General features: G+C 34.9%; 1 protein-coding gene across 7 annotated transcripts in view; it reads left to right on the top strand.

Annotated features, from left to right (window-relative positions):
• The window catches only part of TMEM161B (transmembrane protein 161B), a 69,175-nt gene that overhangs the window by 18,675 nt on the left and 37,695 nt on the right, over positions 1-12,805 (top strand). For 3 of the 7 annotated variants that reach the window (XM_027038666.2, XM_053224727.1, XM_053224721.1), the window contains exons 2-3: positions 3,461-3,564; positions 12,180-12,244. Coding sequence is in view for 3 of the 7 variants with exons in the window: in XM_015076295.3 (XP_014931781.1) it covers positions 3,461-3,564 (104 nt within the window). In the remaining 4 variants the exon portion in view is untranslated. Of the gene's footprint in view, positions 1-3,460; positions 3,565-12,179; positions 12,245-12,805 lie in introns of those variants that run through there. The other 4 variants (XM_015076295.3, XM_053224712.1, XM_053224719.1 and 1 more) reach the window with 2 other exon arrangements.

Here is a 12,805-nt window from a genome sequence, read left to right as displayed (position 1 = left end):
CACATTCCATCATATATATTTTCCGTATCAGTCTTTCTGAAATGCCATTTAATACCTGTAACACTTACTAGATATGACTAAAATATGATTTCTGCTATTAAGGAGTTTACACTCTAATAAATTGGTATATGTATATTTGTGAGAGATTGTACTAGATGACCTTGAAGATTCTGTGATACTATCACTTATTTCTTTAAAGACTAGATTGAGGTTCACTTGGTCCACAAAACTTTCCCTGACTAAAAACTTATCTTCTGCTTTTAAGTCTATAATCTCAAATAGACCAACCTTCTGACATACTTGCTAATATATTTCTTGGCCTTGTTCTGCCTGAAAGAATTCTTTGTAATGGCATTCATTGTATGGAGATTGCAGAACTTCTATCACAAACTACACAGAAAATAGGGTAGTAAATTCAAGTGATAGGAAATGTGAAAGTAGAAAGGTAAAAATGTAACCTTTGATGTTAGGTGAATATAAAAGTGGTCTGAACCTTAACCCAGTTGGTAAAATTTAAGGCAGTAAAATATCCACAGTAAAACGAGAGTTGAGGCAGGTTTAAAAAGCATTTTAAAAGCCGTCCTGTTTAAGAACCACTTTTACTTCCTTTTTTTGGAGAACTGTCTGTACATATTTTTCCTCTTTTTTTTTTTTTTTTTAATTAGGCATTTGGTCTGTTAGTACACTAGTTATTCCTCCTCATCCCCACCATCCACTGTTTCACTTCCCATGATTTCAGTTACCCAAGGTCAATTATGGTCTGGAAGCAGATGATCCTCCTTCTGAGATAGGGTCAGGTCAGTAGGAACCAAATGCTATGTCACAGTGCCTGCGACATTCGCCTCACTTCATCTAATCACGTAGGCATTTTATCATTTCACATCATTACAGGAAGGAGGGTGACTGTAGTACAGTAAGATATTTTGAGAGAGAGAGACCACATTCAGGTACCTTTTATTACAGTATATTGTTGTAATTGTTCTGTTTTGTTATTAACTATTGTTAATCTCTTACTGTGCCTAATTTATAAATTAAACTTTATTGTAGGTATGTACGTACAGAAAAAACATTGTGGATATAGGATTCGATACTATCCAAGGTTTTGGGCATTTACAGGGGGTCTTGGAAAATACCTCCCACTGATTTGGTGGAGGGACTACTGTAGTTGATTTGTAAGAACTCCGTTTATAATATCTAATAAGGAAATGATCCCTCTGTCATGTGAATTACAGATGTCTTTTCCCAGTCATTTGACATTGTTTATATCATTCTCTATTGCAGAAATTTGATTTTTCTTAATTCATAAAGTTTACTTTTTAGAGTAGTTTTAGGTTCACAGCAAAATTAATTGAAATGTGTAGAGTTCCTGTGTACCCTTTGCTTGCACATGTTCACCCTCCCCCTCTATCACCGTTCCACCCCACAGTACTACATTTCTTACAGTGATGAACTGTTGGTGGCACAGTTTGTTATAATAAATGAAATTTGATTTTTTTCAACTTAGTTTTTAGGTTTTTTTTTTCAATCAGGAGACTTGTCAGTTTAAAAAAAATTTTTTTTAATGTTTATTTGTTTTTGAGAGAGACAGAGATCATGAGAGGCAGAGGGGCAGAGAGAGAAGGAGACATAGAATTTGAAGCAGGCTCCAGGCTCTGAACTGTTAGCACAGAGCCTGACGTGGGGCTCAAACTCATGGAGTGCAAGATCATGACCTGAGACAAAGTCAGAGGCTTAACCAACTGAGCCATCCAGGGGCCCCGAGACTTGTCATTTCTTGAAAGCCTTCTCTCTTCTTGAAATTTAAAAAGTTTTCTTACAGAATTAAAATAAAAACTTCAAAAGAGTTATAATAGAGGTAATAACAATGACAATAACAACAAATAGTATTCATACATATGGAACTTTCTCTGTATCAGGCATAATTTATAACCACAGCTTGATTAGGTAGGTTAAGTGAATAGCTTTATTTTATAGGAGAGATAATAAAGGTACATAATGTTTAAATGACCTTTGCAAAGTCATGCAACTAGTAGTTAGTTGGCTGATTTTATCCCAGGCAGGTTAGGTCTAGAATCCATGCTCTTAAACCTGTACACTATACTGCTTCTTTTAAACATTTTTATATTTTTATGTTCTTATTTGGTGTATTATGTTTGAGGTGGGAATTCAGCCTTATTTTTGGACTGCTTGGATAGAGGGAGGAGCTAGCAAAGAGGAGTATGAAGAATTGATTGTCATGGTGTGAGTAAAGGAAGGCCTGTGGTAGGCCTTGTGGGATCCTGCTGAGATTTAAAATAAGGAAAGATAATTTGTTAAGATGAGGTGATCTTGATGGTAGATCTTTCAATGGAATGGGCTGAAGCAGAACGTCAAATGGGAACTGTGTGGGGATGTAAGAACATAGAAGCAACTGGAAATAAGTCTTTTGTCAAGTAGCTACGAATATTAGGGAGGAGGGCTGTGTAATGAGGGAAAATCATTGTTATGTTTCAGAAAGATGAAAGAGACTTACAGATGTTACAATGCGGGTAGGAAGGATTCAGATACAGAAGAGATTTTAGAAGATATAGTAAGTAAACTATTCAGAGGTTGACGTTCCTGAAAATCAAAAGGAGGATGGGCTCTTAAGCACATTTGAAGGGATTTGTGTAGAAGATGCTCTTTATTTCCAGAGGGTAGAGGAAAAGATGGGTGCAGATACAAATGATTATGAGCTTCTTGGTGAAAAGGGAGGGTTTTCATTTAATGGTGTTTATTTTCTTTGTGAGTACAAGATGAGGGAGGTTGGAAGTGTGGAGATGGGGAAGGTTTTGACTTCGTTATAGTAGAGAATAGGGAGGGACTGATGAGAGTAAACTAAGGAGGCTTTTGGACATTATTGAAGGCCCACCCACTGGAAGTGGGTGATGACAGCACGAGTTAATTTTTTTTCTAGTAGTGACTTTTAGGTCAGTTCTGTCATCACACTTAATATGGTTAATGCTCTTTAATCATTCACTTAATCATTTAATTGTTCACTATCACCTTAGAAGTAAAAGGTAGTCATACTCCTTTTAAAGCTTGCCAAGCTCGTGTTTTAAGTGTATTGAATAGAGTAAGTTTGGAGAAAGATGGAAAAAACGACTACTTTTTACTTCATTTGGATACCCTTAAATAATGGAGAACGTTTCCTGGGAATTGATTTTAAATGTGCATGCTAACCCATTTAACTTTTATTAACATGGATGTTACCCTTGGGGAATTTTGTAGAGGATTATGAGATGAGATTAAATGTTTTAAGTTTAAACATGTGGTCTTGAATGCTTAAATGCCAGAATAATAATGTATTTTAATTGTAAACTCATCTTTTTTAAAGTCTAATTTTTGGAATGTATACAAAGTTTTCCACCACTGTCCTCAAATCTAAATTTATTCATTGTTAAACTTGTTTGTTTGTTTGTTTGTTTGTTTTTTTATACAGGGTGTGATAGGTATACAGCTGGTCGTTACCATGGTGATGGCCAGTGTCATGCAGAAGATTATACCTCACTATTCTCTTGCTCGATGGCTACTCTGTAATGGCAGGTAAGGCAAGGTTAGGCTGACTGTGTCTGGTACTTTGAAATCTGTCTTTAGTTCAAGTCTCAGACTGATGGACTTACCAGAAGTTAAGCGTGAATTCCTGTTTTCTAAAAACATGACAAAGGGAAGTTATGAGAAAAATCTAGCTTCCTTATTTTTCTTACTTTAGACATTAGTAGTTTATTTTTTTTAGTACAAAGGTAATGGGATCATGGTGAACAATTCAGTCCTCCCCCTTTCATGTCCCTTTTTGTCCATTGCCATTCAAAATACCGCATCACTTTTCCCATAGTTACCTCCTTAAACAGTTGGTCAACACAGGGAGGAGACTATAAACTGAAATGATTAAATATTTTTACCATTGTTGGGAAAATGACTGAGAGCATATATTTGATTATTGATGACTCATTTGAGAGTTTATTATGAGAATTAGGGATTCTTTGTTCTACTGCAAAGAATTTTAAACTTTAACTTAACAAGGAGAGGTCAAAGTTATTTTGCTGGTTTTAATTTTGTCTACTGTGCTGTAAGCTTACTACTATTCCCAATCCTTCCACAAAAGAGCTCAGTTGCCTTGCTGATATGTGTACAATAAAATAATGTCACAAGTAAGGAAGTTGAATATAGGGGATATGAGACAATTGCAGGAAAATGACCTATAGAAATACATGCCAAAATCCTGTGTAATTATGAAAGGTAAGTTATAGATATGGTACCACAACTATAGTTTTATTCTAACTGTTCATCTCCAGTAAATAACTGCATTCTCTTAATTTGTAGGTCTAGTTTCTTTTGTTTAGACCTTTTGGAGTTAGAAAACAATGGATAGATCCTATCCTCCTAATGATTTCATACACTGCAAGACAAATAATAAGCTTTTATGATTAGATCAAGGTCATTCTATCCACAAAGCTTAAATCTCCTTTATTGAATTTATTTTCTATGCTTCTTTTCATATCATTTAAATACAGAAAAATATTATTCAGACTGCTTAAAATTTTTTTTGACCGCTGGCGCATGCACGTGTGCACACCCACACACAGTGTGTGAGAGAACGGCTATTTAAAAACATATGTTTTATTAGCAAAGTAAATAATAACTAAAGTTTTAGTAAACTTTAAAACCTCTGTCAGCGTTATTTATAAGAGAAAAGTCAGTCATCTGTAGCTAGTTTTTAAATGTGTAGTCTTGTTTACTTTTTTGCTTATCAAAACCCTTTTCCATAGATCATGAAAGGATAAACATCAGCTGGGCAAATTACCATTCATTCTAAATAAATGGAATCTGATTTAATGAACTAGATAAAAGTATGTTAAGGTAGCTCGTTTCTACTGAGAATTCATATTTATAGATTCTGTTTATGATGAATCTCCAGTGAGACTCCAGATCTCTTTTTGGCTCCAAAGATCTTCGCAGTCTTGTCTCATTTTAGGGTATAGGCAATTTCCTGTTCTTACATAATTTGCTTTCCATTTGTTTCTGTGAAAGTTACATTTACTAGTAAAAACTAAAACTTCAGAGATTGAAAACCAAATTCTTTTCTCTTAATATTGGAATTATGTTTTATAATTAAAATGGGTTTTTTTCGACAAATATTAGCATGGATGTAAATATACATACTACATGTTTTGTAAATACACATACTACAGATTTGAGGGAGAGTTCAGCATTTAAAAATAAATATGAAGTTGATAATTTTTTGTAATCTTGATTTGCTTTTGTAAACCGATTAACTGTAGTGTTAATTAACACTGTCTCTAATTCTAAATCAGGTTCCAACTATAGCAATCAGAATTTTCTAGAAATAGTTACTTACTCCTTGTTTCATTTCCTCCGTTGTTTTTTTTTTTTTTTTTTTATGTGTGTGTGTTTAAGATTTATCTTTTTTTAATGTTAATTCTGGAATTTTTAGGTCATGAAGTTAAATCGCTTAATGTTGTTGCCTAACTGTGTTCAATAAGATCATTGATTTTATCCTTTTGGGATAATTAGTGTTTCACCAACCTTTAATGATATGAAATTATGCTGTTTTAATATTGGTAAAATGTAAAATCCCTTGTGAATTGCTTATGTAGAAATATTGATCAGAAATGACAGTTTGCATTTTAAACCATATGATGCTGTTGAGTTAAAGAGAAAGATCTGAGGGCATTCTTTATCATCTGTAACATGCTTAAAAGAATTTGAGGGGAAAGGCTCATGAAGACTTTTAAAATTATGAATAGTTTAGGAAGGCTTGGGAGTGACTGTACTGAATGGAACAACTGAATAGAACTATTCAAATGAATAGCTGTGTAGATACCATGAAAGGTTAATCGTGAGTCTGACAGAAGAGAGTTGTTTTTAGGTTCTGTATATATCGTTCTAATATTTGTCCCACTAGTATTGTATCTTCGTATTGTAAATAAATATTCATATTTGCCTTAAAAGTTATGGCCTGTCTTTTTGTATCATATAACTTAATTTATGTCCATCTCTCATCAATCTGTGTCTTTTTGGAATGGAGGGTTTAAAGTGCCATTGGATTTTATTATGTTGATTTAAAGAGTAAGCCTGCCATTTACTTAAAGAAGTAAATAAACAATTGAAGCAATAAACAATTTTTACTTTATAAATTACTGGCCTGTTGATTTTTAATATTAGAAAAACACTAATTTTCTAGCTCTTGTTAAATAACATATATTGCTGTTAGTATTGTAGATCTCTAGTTTTTTAAAAAATAACTGCATAGTCTTTAGCCTTGTTTAATGCCATTAAATTACCTTTACAATGTTATAAAACTTAATACTGATCAAAAGTTTTATTTCTCTTATGCTGTTTGGATCTGTACACTGTGAATTAGTTAGGAGAGGAGATGCACTGGGGTATGCTATGACCTCAGAATCTCAATGTCTGAACCTAATGAAAGTTTCTGATTCTGTTTCCTCAGGCAGGAATCAGGGTCTTATGGGAGAGTTAGAAAGGGTTTGTTGGGCAGCTCTTAAGGTAGATTCTTGACAAAATGGTATTTAAAGATTCAGCTGTCTTTCCAGTGGTGACTTAGGGACTCTAGGCTTCTTCTGTCTTGTGACCCTTGTATTCCTCCTGATACCTTGGAATCTTCTGTTAGATGTTGTATCTGTTGGCAAATAAAGGGAATAGGCTATGGATCTTTCAGGAGATGGCAAGGGGTCACACTCAGAAGTCGATATATCATTTCTGTCCACATTCCATAGGCTGGGGCCCTGTGACTAATTAAGGCCAAAGGGCAAGTGTGTCTGGGAATGTAGTTTTCAATGTACCTAGGAAGTAAAAGCAAGATTGGTGAGGGTCTAGTCCTTCTCTGCAGTAGGTGATAATGTGTTTACGAATGAGAAAACTCATTTAACTACTCACAGTCACATACTGAAAAATGAAACAGATCTAAGCTTCTTATCCTGAAGTTCAGTTCACAGTATAGTCTTTATTTGATTTATGGCGCTCATCAACTCCAGACCTTGTCCTGGAACTGACATACTTGAACAGAGTTGGAATTTGGTGGAGGTGAACTTTTCTACAATTGTTGTGACTTCTTTTGGCAGTTTACAGAGTAATTTTTTAAGATTTGTTTTCTACCTTTTGTTCCTAGTGATACTTAGCCTTTTATAAGCTAATCCTACAGGTTATATATAGTTAGTGTATGGTTTCTCTTCACTTACTGTATTCTTCTGGCTTTTCTGTGACTGCGTAGCCACCTTTTATTCTAAATTAAAAGGTATCTCACCATTGATTTTGATTACCACAGACATGCTAAGTACAAAGTAGAGTTTAAGAAATATCATCTATTCAAATTATACTTCTTACCTCATTATTTGAAATTAAATTTGTCCCACATTACTAAATTATAAATATTTTGTATTCCATTCTTCCAGGGTTTTTTAATAGAAAAAATATTTTTCTTCTGAGAAATGTTTTTCTCCTTTTTTTTACATGCCTTTTTATATGACTATCAGATTTTGTTGAAGGGATTCTGCTTTAACAAGAACTTAAGTAATAAAATCTTTTCTGCCTGTAACCTGTGAGCATGTATTATTAACTTTGAAAACCCGACGGTGAACAGTCTAGTGCTCTCAGACTGCTGTATTACCCCCTCTCTTCACAAAGGGAGGAAAAATCATCGGAAGTTGGTTTGTCTGAGCTACTTTTCCCTAACATAAGGAACACTTTTAACCGTCGTTCAGATCATTTGAAGATGTTCTTTATCGTGTCCAGCAAACCACTGTATTGTAGCCATAGTATTCTCTACTTTCTATTGTAATTAAAGTTCCTTTCTGTTTTGAAGTTTGCTTGGCCCCTCTTTTCTTGGAGAGGTAAGTGATAGGTTACATTCTTTGTACATTTGAATAGTGGGTTTTGCATGAGGAAGTAGGATTTTGCTTTTTTTTTTTTTTTTTCCCTGCAATAGCTTCCTTGCTGAATCTGCTTTCCATTTCCCTGATTGTTTAGCTCAAACCTTATGCATTCTTCTACCCCTTTATCTCCAGAGGCTCTCACTTTGGTTTGCTACTTCCTGTCATGTGTCCCTCATTGAAAATACATTATGGTTGGATTTACTCTGATTTTGTCTGATCCTGTATTGGGTAAAGAGCACAGTGTACCAACACCTTCATATTCAGTTGCTCTCTGTTCTCTTTTGCATGTTGCCTGATCCAAGAATCTACAAGTTCCCTTTGGTGAGAGAAACCTACTATTCAAATGCACAGTAGGTGGGACCTATGACCTAAGGGAAAGGTGTAAACAGTCAGCTACTACCCTTGTGGAATGCCTGAGCCCTTGCTCTCTCCTTGCCTTAGTCATCTTAACTTCCAGTTCCAGAATGCCATGCTGTCCTATTAAAATTTCCAGTAAATAACAAGATAATGTGTGTGTGTGTGTGTGTGTGTGTGTGTGTGTATAACAAACGATATTTTAGCTACTTGTGCTGAAAGGTCTTCTAGGTTTTAAGCAGTATTTGTTTTCTGTTAAGTGTTTTTTCTCACTTGTCGAAATTATTGGGATTTAAAATGAAGACTGAAAGTGTCTATATGACCTGTGTTTTGAAATAGAGTTTTGTATTGATTATGTATTAAAACTTTTTTAGCTTGCTCTCAGTACTAAGTTTTTCTGTATTCTTGTTTAGATTTTCATTTCAAATTTCTGAAATTTTTACTTCTGAAAAATTTTGAAGTGGTTTGCTTTAAATTACATTGCTGTTTAAAATTTTAAAGGAGTCTACATCAATATATTTTATACATTTATAAATGTATATATACATACATTTTCTGATACGTATTTTTTCAGTGCTGTTGAACTTCAGTAAGAAAGATAATGGCCTGTTAGTATGTTATGTAAGAGATTTACAAGAAAATTATTAAAAAATATTTCAGTGATTGAGTGGAGTGTATCCTAGGTTGGCTTTAATTTCTGAGACACTACTGACAATTTGAATGACACGCAAATTTGTGAAGTGAACATAAGTGGAAAAAAAAGCCACTCAGTAGCCAAGGTAAATGTCATAAAATACAGTGAGATTAATACAATTAACTTAAATGCAAGAAGTTCAGTTTTTAGTGAGATCCTCTTAATACCTTTTATTTTTTAAAGTTTTTCCCCGTCTTTCAAACACAGTAATGCGTGTGATATAGAAAACGGTAATAAATTGATAAAAAGGGAAAATAAGAGGTAATGGACTGTATTCTCATCAGCTAAAGACAATCACTGTGTACATTTTGTTGTATTTCCTTCTAATCTTTTCTATTCATATTTTCCTCTCATGGTTGTGATTATATTGTATGTGCAATTTTAGAACATTAATGCAAAGCATTTTTCTCTAATTGTATTTTTGTAACCATTCTTATTAACTGCTACATAGAATCTAAAGCTAATTAGCTTTTATATCTGTCTTCCAAGCCCATATTAGAAAGGCATGGTGCAGCAGTTACAAGCAGATTGCGAGTCATTTTGCTGAGATAGACATACCAACTAATAGCAAAAGACAAGACTAAAAACTGAGACCAGAGCTAAAGTATAGTACAAGGGAACCATATGGTATGGAATCCAACTGTGTACGAAGCACTGACTGTTGAGGAAAACTGTGCAGCTGTACTTCTAGATTTTACTTGGAATTTTCAGATCTTAGGTGGCTACTCCATGCTGCCTGGCTGTCTTTGTATGCTCCACTTCTCTGACAGCTTTTCAACCCAAACCCTTACTCCTCAAATAGTATGCATGCCTGCCTCAGCTTCAGCTCTTGAAGCCAGAGCTCTGCACTCATTTTCTCACCACCAAACCCACAACCCTAGTTATCTGTGCAGCCCCTCTATATTTGTAAAGAATGTTTGTATATTTTAATTTTGGCCCATGGAGGAGGTGTCCTGTCTGTCAGGCCCCAATTCCTACATTTGTGCTCTGTACCCCTTTCCCTCTTTTACCTAGACTGCTCCTTTGGCCATTTCCTTTCTTCCCTGTCGTAAATTGCTTCACTTCCATTGGGAATTATTCCTGTTAGCACACACACCCATACACATGCTTCTTTTTTTTTTTTTTTTTTAAAGATCTCTTATTAAAAGTAACAGCAACTACAAATAAAGAAGAGTTACAGCCCTGCCTCTCTCTTCTGTCTTAAAAAACAAAGCCTTTCCCGTGTCCATTTCTTAGTTTTGGCCTATTTCCCTGTTTTCTGTTATAGCCAAATTTGTTACATGCATTGTCTTCATGAACTCTACTTCTCACTTCCTTAATAACTGTTTAGTTTTCTGCCATGTGTTATCTTCCCCTTAGGTGATATTATTGATTCCATAAATACCACAATTGTGTAATGACCCCAGGTTATCTCTGAGCTCTAGATTCGAAAATACAGTTTTCCTCTTGATGTTTTCACTTGATATTTCATAGGTACTTAAAAACTCAAGCATGTTCAGATTCATAATTCTTCCTATTCTACTCCATCTGAGAAAATGTACCACCATCTTCCTTAAATCAGAAAGGTAGATATCCTTCATTGTTTTTTTCCCACTTCCTACTTTTAGTCTATCACTGTTGATTCAGTGTCCAAAATATATTTCCTTCTCTCCTTGCCTCCATATAATTCACAGAGCAGCAAAAAGGGTCTTAAAATGTAAATGAAGTTATTTCTCTATCCTGTTTTGAGACTATTATTTTAGCATAAAATCTAAACTCCATACTGTGGCCCAGGAGGATGTGCATGATCTGATCCCTTTTTATCTCTTCCGCCTCCCTCATATGTTTCTCCTTGCATGTGGTGTAGCCATCTCTTTGGCCTTTTGGTTACTGCAGCCTTCTGTGTTCTTTCATGCCTTTGTGCTTTTGGACATGCTCTTCTCTTCCTCAATGCTTTCCCCTCCATTCTTCTCATCCTTTAGGTTGCTGGGTAAATGTCATCTCAGAGAGATCTTTGTAACCTACAACCTAAGGCTTTTCTCTCTCATTCTCACCATTTGTTAGGTTCCAACTTGTGGCGGGTTTTTTTTGGTCATTTTTTACTTGGTTAAATTCTGCCCCAACTAGAATACAAGCACCAAGAAAGCAGGGACTTTATTGTATGTGATTACATCTCCATTGTTCAGCGGAGTACTTGACCATAGGGGACTCCATAAGAGTCTGATGAATGGATGGATGGATGGATGGATGGATGGATGGATACATACATGAGTAACAGACTAGAAGTGGCCCTAAGAGCACCCAGCAGCCTAAGGTTCCAGCTTTGAACAATAATTTTTACTGATGAAGATGACCCATTTGTCCAGTAAGAAGTATAATAAATGCAATCTATTCTAGAAAAATGGGTTCACAAAATGAGTATATTTAAAAAGAAAATGAGTCCTAGAAAATGTTAAGGATCTTAAAATATTTCATTATTATAGCATTCTAAAAGTAATTTAAGTTTTCCTATACTAAGAGTTCTTTTACAGATTAGTAATAATTAGCAATTATTCCTCAGTGCCAAACAACTAATTTCAGTCTTTATAAATGAGTTATAAATGAGTTGCATAAGTGATCTTCTCAATGTTATGCACTCAATCTTTATCATTCATGGATTGTGTATTTGTTATTTGCTTACTTGCTGAAGTTCATTTGTAACCCCCCAAATTCATACTGGTGGTGCTTTCAAGATCATTCATAGATATATCCAGATTGGCAAAATATTTGAGTGGCCCAATGCCCACGTTCCCAGCTGAGGCCTTGTTTCACTTTTCATATTATAAACAAGTGTGCTTTTTGTGGTCTGTTTAGTACCATGTTGTTCACATTTTAGCTTTAGCTTTTTGTTGATTTCACTATTTAAAATGGCCTCCAAGCATGGTGTTGAGGGGTTGTCTAGTGTTTCGAGGCATAAGATGGGCCTTATGGAGAAAATGCATTAGAAATATTCACAGAACTCAGGAAAATACTATACTTATGATTATAGTTATTAAATAAGCTTTGTTCAGGTGTGAATTACAGTGCTATTGGCTGTGAATTTAATGTTAATGAATCAACAGTATATATTAAATAAGGTGTCTTTAAACTTAAACACACATAAAACAAGGTTTTGTATATATTGGTTGATGAAAATGTTGTGACCAGAGGCTCGCAGGAACCTAACCCTGTATTTCCCCTAGGAGCAATGTTCAGTGTTCGCGGCGACTTTATAGAACATAACTACCGCGAATAACGAGAATCGACTGTAAGTTAAAATTCTGGACTTAAATCGAAATTTCAGGAAGTGCCTCCTCACCCATGTTAATTAGAGTTTAGTGACTTTTTGGTTGGGATATATTTTATTTTAAAACCTTTAAGGGGAGAACTGAATTAATTTTGGTTCAGTGATCCTTTTTGAGCACTTACTATATGCCAGTAACTGTACTAGTTTTGAAGTATACAATAACAAGTAAGTCTTAAAATCTTTACTCTAAGGATCTTTCAGTTAGGGGAGTATTTCATTTTAATCCAACTGGTCTGTTACCAACTGCAGTTTAATTTTGACACTACCTGGAGTTAATACAGACTCCATGGGTTAAAGACCAATTTCTCTGTAAGAATGCCTAGGTTTCCAGATGCCAGCTGCACGTCCTTGGAATCCTCAGGCCACCCGTATTTCTGTATACTGGCTACTGGCTACAGATTGGGGCATTTTTATGACCCCTCTCAGGTTCATTAATTTGCTAGAACAGTTAGAACTCAGGAAAGTGCTAAGCTTATGATTACAGTTTTATTATAGAGATGATATAGGAGGAGATTTCGGAAG

This window comes from Acinonyx jubatus, chromosome A1 (genome assembly GCF_027475565.1).
Source record: "Acinonyx jubatus isolate Ajub_Pintada_27869175 chromosome A1, VMU_Ajub_asm_v1.0, whole genome shotgun sequence".
NCBI classification, from domain to species: Eukaryota; Metazoa; Chordata; class Mammalia; order Carnivora; family Felidae; genus Acinonyx; species Acinonyx jubatus.
Note: the sequence above shows the minus strand (reverse complement) of the source record. Positions and strands in the feature narration are given on the sequence as shown.